The 20,925-nt window shown below is 34.9% G+C and overlaps 1 protein-coding gene across 2 annotated transcripts in view; it reads left to right on the top strand.

The window, feature by feature from the left end:
• Positions 1-20,925, top strand: part of ATF2 (activating transcription factor 2) — a 134,697-nt gene that overhangs the window by 103,140 nt on the left and 10,632 nt on the right. For both annotated transcript variants that reach the window (XM_069068449.1, XM_069068448.1), the window contains 2 exons: positions 10,583-10,732; positions 13,070-13,276. In XM_069068449.1, coding sequence (XP_068924550.1) covers positions 10,583-10,732; positions 13,070-13,276 — 357 coding nt within the window. The remainder of the gene's footprint in view (positions 1-10,582; positions 10,733-13,069; positions 13,277-20,925) is intronic.

The following is a 20,925-nucleotide window of genomic DNA, read 5'->3' as shown; positions in this document are numbered from 1 at the left end:
GAATAGTGGCATTGGAAATAGAGGAGAGAGGACTGGTATTTTAAACAAAATCATGTTGGAGGTAAGATTAACAGTATTTAGTGGTTAGACATAAGATGAGGAAGAGGGGAAAATTAGTGATAACATGAAAATTTAATTCAGGGGAGACTGAATAGATGGTATTGTCACTGGTAGAAACAGTGAAGTTAGAAGGAGGGAGCAGTTAGTCTACAAGCATTTATTAAGCACCTATTATGTGTTAGGCCCTGTGCCAAGCACTGGAAGTACAAAGAAAGGCCCAAGACAGGCCTGGCTCACAGAAAACTCAGGTGCATGGGAGAGACATACTGCAAACAGCTATGTACCAAAATACAAATATATATATATCAGTAGATAAATACACAGAGCATAAATTAGAGATAATCAACAGAGAGAAAACATGAAAATTAAGGGGGGGAATCAAGAAAGGTTCCTCATAGACAGTAGAATTTAGCATGAACTTCAAGGAAGGCAGACAGAGATGAGGAAGGAAGTTTTAGGTACAGGTCACAGTCACTGAAATATCTGATATTAAAATATGGAACATAGTATTTGAGAAACAGCAAGAAAGTGTCACCAGATACATTTGGGTGGTAATATATAAGAAAACCAGAAGGGGCAGAGATGACCAAGTTGACTAGGGTTTTGTATGCCATACTGAAGATTTTATGTTTGATCCTGAAGAAGATTTAGAAGGAAAAACAATAAATCCAATTTTTTCTGGGCTGAATTTGAGGTACCAGTGGTACATTGAGGTGGAAACGTCTCACAAATATTGTATTACAGCAGCAATAATAATAATAACTGACATTTATGTAGTACTTAAGGTTTGCAAAAATTTTACAAAATATGATTGAAGGTAGGTGCTATTGTTATCTTCATTTTATAGATGAGGAATCTTAGGCAGACAGATATTAAGTAGCTTGCCCAGAGCCATACAGTTAAATGATCTATTTTATTAACTCCAGAATTACACATGCATGCACTCTCTCTCCACACTTGATATCAGCTCATTTTCTTGTTCTTTAATTTTTTTCCCCTCATTCCACAAGTAATTACAGACACCTACAATGTACTTAGAACCCCTGCTAAACATTTGGAAAAACACATTGTGTAAAACAGAATCTTTTACATGATTCAAAACAATATTCTTCTAAGCAAGTTTCTGCCAAGAAAGCTGTCCAGACCTGAGGGCAAGCTATGTAAAAAAAAAAAAAAAACCTAGTTGAGAGTACATGTAGGTATAGTATCTAGAGGGTTTGACTTTAAATTTGGTTTTGCCATTAATTTTCAGTGTAAATTTTTTTTAAAGAGACTGATGGGGAAAAGAGTTCTTAAGAACGCTGGAAAGGGTACATCATTGAAATATTGCTATCACCATTTTTTAGGTAAGCAGATGGGTTCTGAGACATTCTGACCTGCCTAAGATACCTTAACTTGGTGGAACTGGGGAATTGAAAGCTGGTTCTCTGGTTCTAAGTCCAGTTTACTTTGCACTTCTTGTACCATGTTATCTTTTCAGTAATATAAATGCCATGTCATTTTCTTGGGGAGGAAGGAGGAAACACCATTTACATTTTTTGCTGTCATCTTAGAATTTTTTTTTTCTTGTTAACCTAGATTAATTTTTCACTGTTGTATAAAAGCCCTTGATTCATTTGGTCTATAACCCAAGCTGTTGTTGCCCAGAGGAAACCTAGTTCCCTCCCATCTCTGGGCCAGAGCTTAAGAAGTTAGTTTCAGTTTCCACCTTCTCTCACCATCATTGGAGGTGTATTGTCACTAAATCCTGAAGAGGAATATTAGGGTTAGACCAGAGGGTTCAGAGATAGTGTTCACGATAAAATGACCTGAGAGACCAAGAGTGATGTAGCAGAAATGACAAAACATCAGTAGTTGGGAAGAGTATTTTTCCTGCAGTGAACAAAAACTTGAGATATAAAGTTGACCAGAAACATATTAGGTACATTAAAATCTAGCTTTCCATATTCCTACTTGTATGTTATTTCCTTATTAGAAGAGTCATAGGGTAGTGACTAGAGTACAATGAAGAGGATCTGGATCCAAATCTACCTGTATTTGGCATGACATAGTTAAGTCACTTAATCCTGATATGGATAACACTTAGCTCTCCCCTTTTCCTTATCTGTAACATGAGGGTGATGTTTGCTCTACCTGCCTCATAAGGTTGTACTGAGGAAAGCATTTTGCAGACCTTAAAAGTGCTATGTAAATGTGAATAATTACTAGTTTACCATGCTTAAAGGGGATGTTCCCAGGTTTAGCAGAATAGATGAAGCCCTTCCTTTTTAAAAAAAAAAAGTCTCTAGAACAAAAATTCTTTTAAATAATTTTAAAATATGCATGTGCATCTTTAAAACTATAAAATACTAAAGTTACTCTTTCAAGTTGATTACCAGACAAGCACTATTAAATTTTTTTCCCTGAAATTATGTTGAATAATTTTCTATTATTTAATTATTTGGGGTATTCACTGTTTGAGATAAGTCCATACTAACTCTCTACAAGTTATTTTCTGTTTAGTTTGAGATTATATTGGTCCTAGACATAGAAAACGTGAATTAGCAAGTTTTAGTGTTATGGAAATGTATTGAACTTGGTATCCGTTCAGATCCTGTCGTCACTATTTGCTGTCTGTGTAGCCATGAGCATTTAGCCTCAGCCTCAGGTTCCTCATCTGTAAAATAGTAATGACAGTACTTTTTACTGCTGTATCATAGACTTATAAGGACCAAATTAAATAATATGAAAAATCCTTTAAAACTCTACAAATATAAAGTATTAATAATAACCTCTTACTAGAACAGTGTTCTAAATTTCCATGTTTTCTTTTAGACTAAAGCATTTAAAATAGTGTCTGAGAAAATGTTAATCATCTTATGAGTTTAATTTAAGAAGACTTGTTAAATTGTTTAACTTGTACCCTCCAGTATCATTCTATAAAGACTCGTGTGACAAACTGAGAAATCTCTCTGAACCCAGTGGGTAGCCAGTAGGTTTTCTGCAGGGGGTTTCTACTGAGAGCTGACAGAGGGCAGCTTGGCAAATGTTCAGAAACCTACATTAACTCGGTTGAGCCCGGCATGGAACCTTGTGTTCAGCAGAATTCTTCTGACCTGCCTCTCTGCATGCAGAGGTAATCAGCAAACACCTAATGAGCCCACTCCAAAGAAACAGACCCTCTCCCAACCTACTTCATTTTCCTATGTTCTCTGGGGGTGGAGAGACAAGACTTCATGAGGACTGATGATGCTGCAAAGACCACAATAATGATAATTAACTTGCTGAATTTAGAAGATTATGCTGTTAATTAGTTGCAAAATAAAGATAAGTAATAGAGCAGCAGATGGTAGGATAACACCCAGGAGAAGGAGGGTTATTACTCTGATGAGCTTTTGTGGCATATATGAAATATGGATCTGACTTTTTCATAAATTGTTTCTAGAGAATATCATCTTGTTTCTGTGAGCTATGATGGAGTAGTCTATTCCTACCAAGTTTTGACAGATGTGATAAGGATTTGTTTTCAAGGGTACAAATAAACGCAATGGAAATTGAATAACAGACTAGCCAAATTACCTGTTTGAATAAATATGGTAGAATTGCCATCCAGCTTGAGCAAACTTGACTGATTGAGCTTTCTTTCATTGAGTGATACTACATTTATTCTTGAAAATTATTCTTCAGATTTCATATTGCTGGACAGTGTAGTGTTATATAGAAAGACAATTCTCAATTTTCTTAACACTGGACACTTCAGTATAAAATTTTTCTTAATGTTATTATACATGTTGCAAAAATAATGCATTATTATCCTTACTAAATTGTATTCTGATAACCTTTGATTCCCATCTCCTTACTGTCACTTAAAATGATCCTTTACTAGAGGATCATTCACCTCAGTAATGATTGATATTTACTCTATTACTCTTTTTTAATTATTAATCATAAGCTTTTAAATGCTAGAATTATCCTAAAACCCTATCTCGGCAAGAAATCTTAACACTCTATAAGTTATGGAGGAAAGAGGATTGTACCAGAAGCCAGGAGGCCTATGTCCTTGCCTTATGACTGGCTGTGTGACCTTGGGCAAGCTCTTTTACTTGGCTTCAGTTTCTTCATCTATTAAATTAATGTGTTGGACTAGATGATCTCCAATCCTCTTTCCAGTTTTAACTTTCTGTGATTCTATAAAATGTACCTTGTTGTGTGTCATTTCTTTTGAAAATACTTTTGCTTAATCATTTGAATCTACTCTGAAATTTCTCTTATAAAAATTAATGAATTGTCTGTCACTCTGTTAAATCAATTTCTCTTCAATATGCAGTATTTTAAGTTATTTCTTGCTGTATCCTTTAAGTTTGTATGCTTTATTAGTATTATCTCCATAGTCAAATTTTTAGAATAATTGTGCTGTTGGTAGGGGTGGGAGTGATCTTCATTTAAAGTGTTATACAAGCTTATGATTATAAGCTTAAAAAAATCGACAGATTCAAAGCAGTGTTAATTAACCCTTGCAATTCTCTTCTCACGTTTTATACCCAGTGGCACACTTTTCAAGGCAGATCCATTGTAATCAATGTAACAGCATGGAACAAACATTAGAGCTTCCTCACTGGATACATACTGTATACCCTAGGGCAGTCAAGAGAGGATAATGAATGAATACTGATGCTGCTTTTAAGTGCTCTATCAGGTAGTAACTTGCCCTACTAAAGATTATTCAAGAGAGTGATGTTTATGTTCTTCAGACTCCCCTATGTGCTATAACTGTATTTCATTAATGTTAAGAGTTAAGCTATTTTAACTATAAAACTTTTATATTCTCCTTGGTCCTATGGTATGTTCTTCCTAGGAAACTCAAAATATTTGAGCCATACTAATCTATAGTGCTTCATTTCACTATCATTGGATAATTTTAGATACAGATAAGGCATCAACTTAGCAGTTATTAAATATATAGTGTTGTTTTTGGAAATCTCTGCTTTTTCCCTATATATATTCCCAAAGCTTACCAAGTATCATCTTTACTGCTTTCAACTGATCACAGTTTGATGGTTTTTTTTCTAAGTCCCCTATATCGACTCCCTCCTTCCTTACTTTGCAGCAGAGGACTTTTACCCTCTCTATTCCACTGAGAAAATAGAGACCATCTAAGCTTCTTTTTATACTTTATTTCATGTCTTAAAATGTCCATCAGCCAGTGCCGCTTCCTTCCCCCATATTGTCATCCTTTGCTTCTATCTCTTGACGAAGACGTGATCCTTGAACTTGCCATGTCTTTTCATGATCCCATTTCCTCTAATATCCTGGAGTCATTTATTCTTAATCATTTTCTTTCTTTTTCTCTCTCTTTCTCCCTTTCCCTGTCTCCCTCTTCTTTCTTCTCTGTCTCTCCTCTATCTCCTTCCTTCCCACTCTTTTCACAATTAAACTGCTAGAAAGACTGATTGTATTTATTGCTTCCATTTCTCACTCTCCTTTCAACTCCTTACAGTTTAGCTTCTGGCCCACCATTCAACTTTTTGGCTCTCAGTGCTCTTTTTAAGGCCAGATTGGAAAGCCTTTTCTCATTGCCCATCCTCCTTGATGTCTACCACTTTTGACACTGTAGACAATCCTTTCTGTTGGATTTTCTCCTCCCTTGTCTTCTGTGACTTTGCCGTTATCTTGGTTTTAGTGTCACTAGTCCTTTGCATTCTCCTTTCCTGAATAACAATAGCAATAGCTAGTATTTGAATAGTTTCTCAGGCTTTATACTAAGCTCTTTACTAATATTATCTTATTTGAACTTCATTGCAATCCTGGAAGTGAGGTACTCTTATTATCTCCATTTTATAGCTGAGCAAACTGAGGCAAACAGAAGCTAAGTGACTTAATCAAGGTCACTCAGCCAGTAAATGTCAGATACAGGATTTGAACTCTTTTCTTCCTGACTCCAGGTCCAGTGCTCTATCTACTGCACCACCTAGGTGCTAATGTATCGTAATCATTTCTTGCCCACTAAACTTAGGTGTTTCCCAAAGCTCTACCCTAGGTATCTCTCTGTTCTTTTTCCCGTCATGGATTCCCTTCATTGTCTTCATGGATTCTGTCTTTCAGACATTTTCATGTCTTTTCTGTCTTTATGTCTTCCAAAACTATATATCCAGCCCCGTTCTATCTTCTGAACTCCAAACTGCCTGCCGGACATCTTTTTTTTTTTTTTGGACATCTTTCCCTAGATATCTCATCGGCATCTCAAACTCAGCTTGCTTAAAACAGAACTTATTTGTCTTCCTCCTTTAAGCCTAATCATCTTCCAAATGTCTTCATTTCTGTTAGTACCCTAAATAATCAAGATTTGCAATCTAAGAATCATACTTGACCTTTCACTCTCCTTTGTGTATCTGGTCATTTACCAAGGCTTACAGATGCTACCTACATATTACAACATTCCCCACTCGTCCCCTTCTCTCCACTCATGCAGCTTTTCTTGTTCAGATCCTTATCACCCCTCCCTGGACTATTGGAATAGCTTCCTACTTGTTTCTGGTCTCTCCCCTTGCAATTCAGTCTCCACATAACTGCAAATTAATATTTCTAAGGCAGCCCCCTGCTCAAAAGATGAGTATTGATTGCGCTCTTGCTTTCATCATAAAGTACACACTCCTCAGCCTGACTTTTAAAGACTTCTACAAACTAGCTTCTTCCTACTCCACTTATTTCATTTTCCCCCCTCATGTATCCTCCATCCCAAACTGACTTAGCAGCAATAGATTCTCTGAACTTAACACTTTATCTTCCATCTCTGTGTCTTTGTACAGGTTATCCTCCATACTGGAATGTACTTCCTCTCTTACATCCTTCATAGAATCTGTAGCTTCTTTCAAGGCTCACTTTGATGCTACCTTCTATGGGAGGCCCCACTCCCTACCCCACCTTATATTCCTACATATTATATTCCCTGAGTAGAATGGGAACTCCTTCAGCAAAGGAATACTTTTGTTTTTATTTTTGTATCTCTTTCACCCAGTAAGCATTTTCATAAATGTTGTGAATTAATAAAATTGGGCCATCCCAACCATTATTTGTGTAGTGTTAGGAGTTAAATCCTTGAAATCATTCCTTTAGCAGTACATAATTCATTTAAAGTTAGAAGCAGTAATAGGGAAATGGTTTTGTAATAATCTGTTTTACTCAAGTTGGAGAAAGTTTTCCTTAGGGGAGTGAGTCCTATACTTGAAGTCAAGAAGGCATGGATGGGTTTGAATCCTTGTTTAGATGTATAGCAGCTAGGTGACCATGGCAAAATCATATAATGTCTTTTAGCCTCAGTTCCCACATCTATAAAATGAGAATAATAATAGCACCTGCCTTATTAGACTTTATCCACAAATGAGATTATATAACTTTTACTATTATATTAGCATTCCATCTCCTGCCTAGAACAACCATTTATAAAAACCCTTATCTTCTTTCAAGAATCTCAGTTCAGGTGCCACATCCTTTAGGTGACTTTCCATATTCCCTTAGTTATCCTACCACTTAAAATTATCATTTATTTACTTAGCTGTGTAAATGTTACACCTACCTCCCATTAGAGTGGGTCTCTCCTTGAAGGTAGAGACGATTTTGATTTTTGCTTTGTGTTAACCCCTAACACAGTATCTTACACATAGTAAGCACTGGTAAATCCTTGATAAATCAATAAATTCCAGTACTTTATACCAGCTGTGTTTTTGAATGAGGAAGATATTTTTCTTTCCTTCTCATAATAACTAGTTTCCTGCCCTAAAACCTGTATTTAAGATTTTTCTCATAGCTTGATCAATTTAACTTATATACCTTAGTATAAATCTATTATGGAAATAGGTGTTCCATTAGTAGATGTTCTGGTAACTTTTTCACTTTTCTTCTGGTTCTGAGTCTCATCTTTTTCTAATTTATGCTCAAAGTTTCGGGGACAACTACATTGAAGAAAAATTATTTTAAAAAAGAAATAATGTTTTAAAATATTTTAAGCTGTGTAGTTTGATTATATCCAGATTATGCAGAATAATGTTTATTCTCATCAACTGAGTTGAACTGAGTTCATAGATTTAGAGTGGGAAGGGATGTTAAGCACAGTCTAAGCCAACCCCCTCATTTTACAGATGAGAAAACAGAGGCTGAGAGAAACTTAGTTATTTACTCATGCAGGTGGCAGCAGCACATAGCAATCAGAACTCAAAGTCAGTGCTTGGGTTTCTTAAGTGTGATTTTCAAGGAAATGGAATAAATACCACTGAATCAGTTGCTACTAACCAATGCATTAGAACTTTTACAAATGCATTCTTGGTAATAACATTAAACAGTTTAAGGATTCAGTTTTCAGGTATAATATTTTAAGGATATGTGAGGTCATCATTTGTTTGGGTCCTCATTCCTCTGTGCTTTAGCAGATTTTATGAGTTGGTGTGACCAAAAACATTCATCACATGATTTCCAGTCCCATGGTATATGAGTATCTCTGAACTTAAGCTGTTCTCTGGGCAGCAGACAGATCATCCATCATTCAACCTATAATCAAAGCTTTTCTAGATTTTATGGAATCTTCTGGTGCTTCTACTTTTCTGACAAAGGTTTTTGAGAACATAAGATTAGTCAACAAACATTTATTAAATACGTGCTGTGTGTGCCCAGGTACACTGTGCTAAGTGCTGGGCATACAAAGAAAAGCAAAAGACAGTCTCTGTTTCCAAGAGCTCACAATCTAATGAAAGAGACAATTGCAAACAAAAATTTGCAAACAAGTTGTATACAGGATGTTGGAAATAATCAACACAGGGAAGGCTCTAGAATAAAGGAGGATTAGGAAAGGCTTCTTGCAGAAAGTAGAACTTTAGTGGAGATTTGGAAGAAGCCAGATGAGGTAGAGAGTAACCTTCTTGCCATGGTGAACCATTACAGTTATTTGTTGGTGGGTCAACTATAATGTTGTCCAGTTCCTCATGATATATATGGACCCTTATAGGACTGAGAACTAGTGAGTCTCTGACTTGATTGTTGCATGAATCTTATTTCTCATTTACAAAGGGCAATCATAAAAGCTTCTCTAGAATTCATACTTATTATAGTGCACTAGGGGGGGTTTGTCCACTCAGGCTTTGAGAAATGTTGAATTAATTGAGGAACCAATTTCATTCGTTTGGCAAAAACTAAGTTCCAGTTATTGAAAGTACCATGCAGAGGATACAAAGAAATATGAGGCATAGACCCTGCCCTCAGGAAACTTATTGTCTGTCTAATTGAGATGGGACAAGACATACATACACATGTGAACTTGGTAACCAACACATAAAGTGGTAGATGAACTGCCAGGTGAATATGCAGATGTCCAACTTATCTTGCATTTATTGAAATGAATGCAAATGTTATCTATATTTGCTTCATTCTGATGTTAAATCCAGAGGAATTTCTGAATGCAATGACATCTTTGTTCATAAGTGGAAACAAAATGTCAAAATGAACTTGAGATATTCATCTCTAGGTCAACCCAGAGTTAGTTTGAATGGAAAGACCTCATTATTCATTCCTAAGGGTCATTAACAACAACTAAATGGTGATCAACAGAGTCCAGAGAGTCACCCCCTAGCAGCAGGTGGGAAGACTTCAGGGCTAGATAAGGGTTTTCCTTGCAGATGCTGGAGGATGAATGTTCTTGTCCGAGGACAGTGAATTAATGAGATGACAAACAGGAATTTGCTGTTTACCATATACAATGAGAATTCCAGGTCATATGTGTATATGCATACACATGCTCATATTTAAAACATTGTGGTTCAACTGCAGAAGGTATTCTGTTCAAATGAAAATTTAGATTACATTTTAATTAATGGTAATTTCTTTTATCTCCAGAAGGTTGGGCACTCAGTGTTAGTTTGATTTCTGTATATGTTAGTAAAGGAACTGGTGTTGTACAGAGTTTTTGGTTTATACAGAACTGCCTTCAAATAACCAAATCAAAATAAATTTTAAACGTGGCTTCATTATAAAAGTTTATTTAACTCAGTTTGAAGATTTTGGGTGTCTTTAAAAGATTTTTGGTTCTATACTTGGTATTTAAGGCTTATTTTAAATATTAGCTTAATTCTAAATTAGTTTTGACAAGATTTGAATGTTTCCAGACTTAATTCCTTTCTTTATGACTTTGCTATCTGTAGCAAATCAAAACCTGATTTTAAATTGAATAATTCTAGGGGCATCTAGGTGACAGTGAATAGAACACTGACATTGGAGTCAGGAGGACTTAAGTTCAAATCCAGCCTCAGACACTTGATACTTACTAGCTCTGTGACCCTGGGCAAGTCACTTAACCCAGACTGCCTTGCACCCTCTCCCTTCCACCCCCCCCCCCCCCAGCATAATTCTTAGTATTGTCCAAGGAATTTCATTGGTTTACATTAACCGAAGAAATAATTATATATTAGACTTGTCTGTGATGCATCTGTGTGTTTTGGGTTTTTCTTTTTCATTTTGAGGAATTGTGCATAATTATTATAATATGTGTTTTAATTTTCAGAGATTAAAAGCTGCTTTGACCCAGCAACATCCTCAGGTAACAAATGGAGATGCAGTCAAGGGACATGCAAGTGGATTGGCTAGGACTCAGTCAGAGGAATCTCGAGCACAGTCATTACAACAACCTGCTACATCCACTACAGAAACTCCGGTATATTAAACCAGACAATCACTTATTTCTGTTTATCCTGTATCATGTTATGATGCTGCTGTCATCTTTTTTCTTTTCTTGTAAACAAATTTTTAAGGGCTAACTTGTTCTAATATATGACTCCACCAAATGTATCTTTTGACTTCAAAGTATAGTAAAAATTCTAGGGAAAGAGAAAATAAAAGTATTGATGGTAAGTTTTTAGTAAACACTAATTACACACGCATGCTTGCATACCCGCTGATGGGGAAGTAAATCTCTTTTTAAAGCCTTAGTAAGATTCCTTTGTTTCTTGAATCCCATCGTATACTGGCCTATTTCTCTGTGTGTGTCTTTTTCTCTTTGTGAGTCTGTCTTTGTCACTAAAGAAAATTAATTGAAAATGTCAGCTTATTATGAAGCAGCATAAGTATATATGCTTAGAAATATATAAAGCAAAAATAATTTTGTTAACTAGTGAATCTGGACTTGGGTGAAACATATGAATGAAAAGGATCAACGTTCACCTAAATCAGTAAGAGAGATCCACCAGGTATTATTGCCAGGGAATTCAAAAGGAAGTGATAGATCTTTAGCCCTGATACCAGTAGTAGAAAGCCAGATGCAATTATGACCTGAAATTTTAGGAATGTAATCTCTTTTAGGTGATCATCTATTTCAAAATTTTAATTTAACTACATGAATTTTAGTTTGGGGTATCTTCTGCTAAGATAGGAGAATTTTGATTTATTATACTCCGCTATCAATTGATTTCTTTCCACCCTTCCTGGGACCTGTTTTTCAGGAAACCCATATTTGCTACCACTTGAGCTTATTCTCCTCATGGTCACTGTGTTCTGTAGTATTGTTTGTGTGAAAGGATTGATGGTGTATCTTACATTGTAGGTCTGCAGTTGGGTCATGACAGTGGTAAGGGGTTTCTCTCTAGACCAGAGGTTCTTAACTTGCGGTCCATGAATTTGTTTTGTTTTGTTTTGTTTTACAAAATATTTTGAGAACTAGAATATAATCAGTTTTCTTTGTAATCCAGTATATTTTGTTTTAAGCATTTAAAAATACTCTGAAAAAGAGTAGTTTTTACAAGGCTCCCAAAGGGCCCATGTCACCAAAAAAAAGTGGTTCTAGGAAGAGCAGTGAGGATTGGATGTTCTGACCTCCAGGAAGAGTGATTCTACCCCCTTAATAAATCTCACCACCTGAAAAGAAAGAGCAGCCAAAATATATTAATATTTTTACTCACAACATCAATATGCATTTATTATATATAGCTGCTAAGTACCAAACACTGTTCTGGGCACTAGAGATACAAATTTAAAAAAAAAATGAAACAATTCACTCTCAGGTAGCTTGTAATCAGTTGAATCAGTTGGTGGCAGGGAGGAGGAGAGAGGGAGATTATATATACAGGGTGTCCCTAAAGTCTTAGTGCAGTTGTAAGTCATTAAACCTTAAAACTGCACTAAGATTTTTGGGGCATGCTATATGTGCACATGCAGAATATATGGAAAGATAATAAATAAGAAATAATTAAATACAAGGTAGTTTGTAATGGAGGGTGCTAGCAATTAGGGAGATTAATATCATGTTGGTGCCTGAGCTGAGTCATGAAGAAAGGATTCTTTGACACTTAAGTAAGCTGAGAGTTTATTCAAGGCATGGGGAATGATCAATGCAAAGTTATGAAAACCAGTTGAAATATGTGTGTTTAACTTGATTGAAGAATATGGAAAAGGGTTATGTCCATTAAGGATAGATTGAGGCCAAATTGTGAAGGGCTTTAAATTTACAGAGGAGTTTACATTTTATCTTAGAGGCAATAAGAAGCTGTTTAAGTTTGAGGATGGGAATGACAATCAAATCTTTTTCCTGGTTAAAAATGGAATTTTATAATAATATACATCATATGACTAAATATATATGCTGAATTTGAATAAAATTTATATATCCTTCAGTTAGTGATTTGTAGTCATAAACTGATATAACTTTTACAGTAATACATCAAAGAATAAATACTATAGTAAAACCTGTTAAAGTGCATGTAGAGAAATTGGCATTATGTGAAGAAAGTTACTTTTTACCGTATTATACATATTTTAATTAAAGATGGCATTTGCACCATTCCCCTGAAAAACCTTTCATAACATTCTTATTAATATCATGTAAGTCATAAATTAGATTACATTCTTAAAAATAAAATTATGTAGCTAAAACCTGAAAACTGGTTTTTAACCCTGGCCCCTTGTATCAGAATTGTATGATGACAGTCTGCTTGATGATGTAATGAATTTCTATTAACTCTTTTCCTAAGTACAAATAAATGTATTTTCTTTCCTACAGGCTTCCCCAGCTCATCCAACACCACAGACACAAAATACAGGTGGGCGCAGAAGGAGAGCAGCTAATGAAGACCCTGATGAAAAAAGGAGGAAGTTTCTAGAGCGAAATAGAGCGGCAGCTTCAAGGTGCCGGCAGAAAAGGAAAGTCTGGGTTCAGTCTTTGGAGAAGAAAGCAGAAGACTTGAGCTCATTGAATGGCCAATTGCAGGTATGGTTTATGCATACATTTTATGACTGTAAACAAAAGTATTTCAGATTTTGTAGTTAGCTATCGAAATTTCATAGGAGATAAACTTTGATTATATTTTGGACCTATAGTAAATATAGCTTTTTAAAAACTTATATTAGAGATGAAATGATCCATATCTTTTTAAATAGCATCCAAACTATTTTTGTAAAAAGGCATCACTGATAGATAAAATAATGTTTAGCTATTTAGGGAAAATGGGTCCCCATCCTGGCCAGAAACTTCTTTTTAAGGTTGTGATATAAATTAATTTTTATATTAAAATAAAGAACATTATTGCTCCTAGACATTTTTGTCTTTTTTTCTTTTGGTTTGTATCACAACTATGAAATTGCTTCAGTAGAGGTTTCTTGTTTTTAAGTTCCTTTGTTCTTTTAACTGTAGTTTGTTTTTTGTTTTCTTTAAAGTGAATATAGTGCTCGTGAAAGGTGCCAGATTGACAGCACTGGAAACTGAAGGCCTCTATTTATCCACAGACCAGGTACAATACGGCCAGTGGCAGTGCAAGCTTCCGACACTGCCCTGCCATGTGCCTCAGCTCCATTTCTGAGAGACCCATTGCGGTGCAAGCTTGTCTAGTTCCCATCCTTGTCTAGTTTTTTATTTCTATATACAGACTGCCAATAAGGGTGCCATTCAGTACCATTTCTTTTTAGTGATCTTTTTAGTGCTGTGGATAATTCTCCACGAGGAACCTATGTAAAATACCCCATTATATCAAATCAGACATGGTAGTAAGGGGCTTTAATTATTGATGATGTAGCTTGAATTTAGAATCATTTATTATCAATTAAATATTTTTAGACTTTGCCCAACATCATTCCCAATTTAAAACAAATCTTCTATATGCTTAAATTGAACTGAGAATTTTTTCATTTTATACTTGCCTTTCAAGATTTTTAGTAAAATGCTTTTTTTTGAATATTTGAAAATTTTCAGCATCATAGATGATATGTAGTTATGATAGTTTAAAAAAGAAAGGAAATCTTATGACCTGGACTTAATTTTACATGAGGCAAAATTCCTTTAAAATCTTGTTGATGTAGGTAGTTCTGAATATTATTATTGTAGTTTCGGATCTACAAAGTGTTTGCTAGTGTTTTTTAATCATTTGTATTTTTAAAACGTACTGCTACCATACTGATCATAAGGACCGTCTAGTACTTGCTTAAATACCAAGTTATATTAATATGTTTTGCTATATGGAGTAAATTAATAAAAATTATCTGGGGGAATGAAACTTAATCTAAATAACATTTTAAAAAGTTTTAAATATAAGGCTTTAGGGGGGAAAGTTTCATTTAAAGAAAAAAGATGTTTGTAGGTGGTCGACTGTGTGCTATAAAGACACTATAAAATTAAATATTGAGTGATTATTACTTCTGATATTAGTGATTATAATTTTTAAGTTAAAATGATACAAGCTAATTTTTTTTGCCCCTCTCTAACAAAATCATCCACCTGAATTTTTGTTTAGTGTTTAATTCACTTGGACTTGAGGCCGTGCCAGTTTTCTGCCTCAAGCACATATTTATGGCAGCATTAACAACTTTTAATGAGATATTGATGTATCCTTAATTACACTGCAGCACCAGTGGCCACTGCTATAATAGCAATAGAGCTTTATTGTTTTTAGAAAAAAAGTTAAGAGGATTCAACATTAAAAATAAATGTATTTGGTTTTCAGTAAACTAAGATTCAGATAAAAAAAATATTTGTCTCTGATTTGGATAGTTTATCTTAACAAAGGGGCAGCAAGAAATGGGGGATAGGACAGTTTCAACCTCTTTTCTGACACAATTTGATGACTCATCTCTGCAGTTGAATAAATGTTAAACATATAATACAAACAAAAGAAAGATGGTGAGGGGAGGGGCTCAGACCTGTGATCTCCTCACTACAGGAAAAGTGCCTCTAACAATGCAGATCAGTTTTTATTCTACAACTTTTCTGTGTTAAAATTGTTGCATGGGCCACTGCTAGAATAATTGATATAATGCCCAAGGTCATACAGTCAGTCTGTCTGAGATGTGAGACTTGAACTCACATCTTACTTCCTTGAAGACTAGCTCTCTTTATGCCATTACATTATGCCATACTGCAAAAAAGTTAGTATTTATTTATATATTATGTAGTATATATTTAGTATATACAAAAAAGTATAGTTATAAGAAATATTTATTGAAAAAATACGTAGTAGACTTTGGCTTCCAGAGCATAAAGAGTTAACATGCTTGTGGTAGATTGAGGGGGAAAGAAATTTCTTTCAGTCTGCCAACAGCAGAACCGTTAACTGTGAAGAACAGAATGACTTGTAAAGAAAATTGAATGTCAAAGAAATAATTAAATCGTACTTTATGTGAAAACATTAATCAATCCTACATTTCCTTAATAATTCTTCACTTGACATGCTGGCATAGCTGATCAGCATTGTGGGCAGTAATGACCCATGATTACTTATATGTTGTATTCAGTAGTAAATCTAATAAGTTTTGAGGTTTGACTTTTCATATTTTAAGAGACTTGCATTTTAAGGTTTAATAGTTCATATTTTCTTTAGTATCTAACTGTCTGAAAGGTCTGTAGTTTATCATGTCTCACTTCTGAAATAGGATACATAACAGATCACTTTTATCTTTTTAACTGTCAAAGTATTATTAGTGATCTAAAACCAAGTCTTGAGTATCTTAGTTATAAATTATTAGTTTTTTAAAGGCAACATGCCCATTGTTTATTGCCTTTTGCCTGACTAGATTTTTAAAAATTTCCCCCTGTAGGGAATTATTCTTATTATTTAAATGTTATTGTTGCCTTTTGTTTTTGCACCAGTTATATCTCCTTGATCCTCCTCCCCTTTACCTCAACAGTGAACCCTTACCTGTAGCAAAAACATTTACAAAAAGTCAAGACACTATGATCACATCATACCACATTTCCATATCCATAGCTGCCTATGTCTCTTGAAAGGAAGGAGGTATGTTTTATTATCAGTCCTCCAGGGCTGAATTTATGGGATTGTCATTATTATAGTTCATTTTCCATGTTTTTAAATAATTGCCCACTGTTCATTTAGGTAAATGACTTGATCTTCCTGGGTCTCTGTTTCATCTATTAAAGGATAGGGTTGAACTAGAGAGTCTCCAAGATTCTTTCCAACTCTAAATCTATGATCCTTTCACCAGGTTTTTTGTCTGTGTTAAGTTTTCATTATGTCCCTGTTATAGGCAAAAGAGCAGTATCTTTTATTAAAATTCATTTCCTTATATTGCACTCATTCTTAAAATACTGTTAATGTGCAGCATGTTAAGCTTTTCAAAGTTGAGGTCCTCCTTAAAGTTGTTTGGGATCTAGACCTGCTTAAGCCCAGCACATTGATTTTTAAAAAGAAAAGGGAAAAAAAAAAAAAGAAAAAACAGGGTAGAATTTAGTAAGTGGGTTAAGACAGAACTAAATTGTGTGGGATTCCCTTCCTCCTCCCCCCCCCCCTTTTGGTATGAATGATTATCACTTTTCTTTACACTAATTTGTGAAACAGATAAAATTTGTGTTCCTTAATCTTCTGTGGTATGGGATAAGATCAGATTGTTCCTGTCAGACTAGACATTTTAAAATTTCAGTGGGAGGGAATCAGAATACCTGGCAGTGACATTAAAAAATACTTGTATTGGCTCTTGAAGAGTATTTCTGTGTGCTTAGTACAGACTTGGAGTTTTATTCAATTTGGTTTTCTTTGGTGTACCTCACCAGTCATATTTTTTTGAGAGGTTTACTCTATATACTTATGAATTATATATTGTATTTATGTTTAAATCAATATTTCAAATATTAGTTTCTTACTGGTTCAATCTAGAAGCATAGACTGTTAGAACTAGAAGATCCTTAGGGCAGGGAACATGGCATAGTGGAAAGAACACTGTTCTTTGTGTCAGAAGAACCAGGTTCAAGTTCTGGCTCTCCGATTAGTAGCCGTTTACCCCAGGAAGTTAATTTAGCTTCTCTGAAGTTCTGGTTCTTCATCTGCACAGAAGGGATAATGGTGCTTGTTCTATTTGTCTTACAGAATTGTTGGCAGAAAAGTTCTTTGTAAGCATTAAAGCATCATATAAGCATATCCTGCTATTATTATCATCTAGAAACTCCCTCCCCTTATTTTACAAATGAGGAAACTGGGGGCCTAGAAAGGTGAAGGTCACACACAGCTGGTTAGTGGCGTGACTGACAATCAAGCCTCCTAATCTGAAGTGCCCAAACTGTGCCATATTGCTATATATATTCTGTTGATGTGCTAAAAATTGTATAAATCTATCGAGTGTCTTATTATTCCTTTTTTCCTGTTTTAGATAGATAATTTAGATTTTCTCTGTTAACAAGTATGAGATTTTATTTCCATTGAGACTTTGATTAATTGTTCCCACTGATTAGTTTGTAAAGAAAAATTGTTACATAATAATTGGGTATTGTGGTGAGTAGAAAGAAGAAGCAATATTAGGAAATAAATTACTCAAAGGGGAGGAAAAAACCATACCCATGATGAGTTCTCAAGTTTTTAAAGTAGTGATAGACTGGAAAGTCCCAGATGACTGGTTAAGAATTATCTGGCCATTAGACCATGGGGATCCAGAGTAAATTGATTGATCCTTGGTGTGATTTCATCAGATTGAGGCTTCTTCAAATGAACAATATAAAGAATGTCTTTACATGATCCAGCAATATATATATATATATTCAGCTTTTAATTATCCCCAGTAATGGAGGGCAGCAATGGTATAGAGAATCCAGAAATAATTATACTTGACTTTAGACTTTATTACCATCTCCCCAAGTTTTAACTTCCTAATTATGTTTTGTTTAGGTCAGTAATGATTTTTGGTCAGTTTTATGTAGGACTCTACTTTTCTAAATGTTTTCACATTTGTTATCTGGAAATTACTGTGCAATCTCCATTGATTGAGAGTAGGGTAAGAACCAGAGAGATGGACTGGGAATAAGAGAAAGGGATTATATTAGTTCGTGAGTTATGGAGCCATTTGCAAATGGTGACTGAGGTTTTTCTGCAGTCCATGGTTCCCATTTCCATAGTTTTCAGGAACCCTCTGTATTTTTCTTGTCATATTCCTCTGTGATCTGAATTCACCTTGATTATTTTCATTTACTTTGTGATTGATGTTCTCTTAAGGAAAGGCAGAAATTATTTTATACCAAATCTATACTCTCACTGAGGCAATAGCATCAGCAAAGGTGTTAGAGTCATCAGTCAGCTAGCATTAAGTGCCCACTCACTACATACGAGTCACCGTAGCTAGTACTTGTCTTCTTGTAGAATTGTTTTGTCACTAGTATGTTGAAGCTAATTATGCAATCATTTTTGTTTCGGTAATAACTTGGTTAACTGAGTTATTTACTATCCTTCCCTTACCACATGCCAGGAACTGCTCTTTTCCACTCCTCCACTTTACTCCTTTTTGCTAACAAGTGTTGGATTTAGGGTTGGACATTGATTGACATTTATTCCCAGGGTGCCCCTGGACAAGCCCTTTAAACACCCTTGACCTTAGTTTCTTCATCAGATGAGTCAAACCAGATGACCTCTAAATCTGTGATTCTCTGCTGTGTCCCCACCAGTTCCAGCTCTCTCCCTCTTAACTGCATGAACAAGTTATTCAAACTCCTTGAGCCCTAGTTTACCCTATTAATGACATAGGGATAATAATACTTATACTGACTGCCTCTTAATGTTTCTGCAAGAATAAGATGAGTGATTATTTATCCTTTAATAATTCTCGCTGACACTTTTGTTTGCAATAAATGCTGCTATTCTTGGCTTTATAATTCCTACATTACCACTGCCTTCCTGATGTCCCTAAGCCTCTATTTCTTTATCTTTGAACCCTACTTGACTCGTCCTATGTCCAAGCCTCACTTGCTGCTCAGAACATGATAAACAACATATAAGAAAATATTCAAATGCAGTTTTTAAAAGTAACAACTTATAATACATGCCTTCTTTAATCAGAAGTTGCTTTAGTGTCTTGGAGTCATTATAAAATAAGTCATTGTATGATATTTTAGAAGTAGACAGTGTAGAGGATTGAACTGAAATTGTCCTAAACATATGACATGCCCAACAATTTTTAAATGAATCTCAGTATTAGCTTTTATACTTGCCATTCATTCACATCTCAGAGATAGATGTAAGAAAAAAATGCAGTGGACTTAGAGTCCATTTAGTTTGATTTTTCTACAAATGTGAGTTATGTTGTGTGTGTAGATACACAAATTTTTATGTGTACATTCTGATTTTTGTGGTAATAAGGGAGGTTGGGTGTTTCAGAGGGTTTTTTCCTATTGTTTATACCACTAACTAGGTTTTAACTTGCATTACAGTTAACAGAAGTTAGACTTATTTGTAGGAAGTATTGGTGAGAAGAGTGCAGTTTTAAGCTTTGTGAGCTTAAAACCTGTTTAATCTAGGTTAATCATTGGAAAGTTCACATTTGGTTGTTTATTTTTAGACCAGGTAGTTTGAATTAAAGTGAACAGTGATGATACAGTGATCAGTTTTAAAGCACAAAAAATAATGTTCTTTTCAATGTTTTAAACTTTTATTTTAATGAATTTAAATGCCCAGCTTTAGTTTGGGCAGTATAAGACAATTTAGGATTTAGATTGGATATTATAGAAATGTTTGTTTAAAAATAAACTCACTTAGAATTATCACTTAATCAACTTTTAATCATGATGACTAGTAGTTATCCTGTCTCTTGTCTCACACATTCAATTTGTGGCAAATGTTCATATCATTGTATTTGGAGGATAAAACAATGTAGGTTGTAAGAATTGTTTTTAATTGTAATCTTAAAATAATATTATGATTTTCAAACCATTCACTTAAATTCAGGCATGTGCTGGTTGGTATATGTTTAACAACCATCTTCCTGAGAAAAAAATGTATGTATGACACACTCCTACATTATTAATATTCTTTCTTCACTTTTTTAAGTCTAAACAATCAACAGATCAATATAATTCGAGCCCTGTTTTGTAGCATTTGTCAATTTCCAAGTGTAAATGATCACCCTGAATCGAACAGTTACCTCAGTTTGAGCTAGCCCCAGCACTCCCCTGCTTAAACTTTTTCCCATGTTATTTCCCTGACCAAAAAAGCCATTGGTATAACAAAGTTGGTGAGGACTCTGATGCAGATAATGGGAACCTCTACCTAGTTTCCCATTATTTGTACTCTTGTAGGTACCACGTCTTTGGCTCCCTTATTCTCTGGACATATGGACGTTACAGCCATGTATAAAATGGGAACATTTTCATCTGCTATTTCAGAGACATAGACATTAATGGGAGAGTCTTGGTAAAGCTCTTTAAGAAACAAATCACATACATGTCAGGTATTAAATTAACTCTTGATTTATTTACATATAGATCCTCACATGTTGGGGCAGCTTGATCCTTCCAGTCAGGTCTCATGATCAAACTTGCAGAAAGTCAGGATCAGGTACAAAGAGTGTGTGTGTGTGTGTGTGTGTGTGTGTGTGTGTGTGTGTGTGTGTGTGTGTGTGTGTGTGTGTGTGTGTGTGTGTGTGTGTGTGTGTTGGTAC

Source organism: Petaurus breviceps, unplaced genomic scaffold, assembly GCF_028583685.1.
Source record: "Petaurus breviceps papuanus isolate PSGF00001 unplaced genomic scaffold, PetGlider_PUasm1.0 90763, whole genome shotgun sequence".
Lineage (NCBI taxonomy): Eukaryota > Metazoa > Chordata > Mammalia > Diprotodontia > Petauridae > Petaurus > Petaurus breviceps.
The sequence above is the reverse complement of the archived record's forward strand: the minus strand, read 5'-3'. Positions and strand labels throughout refer to the sequence as shown.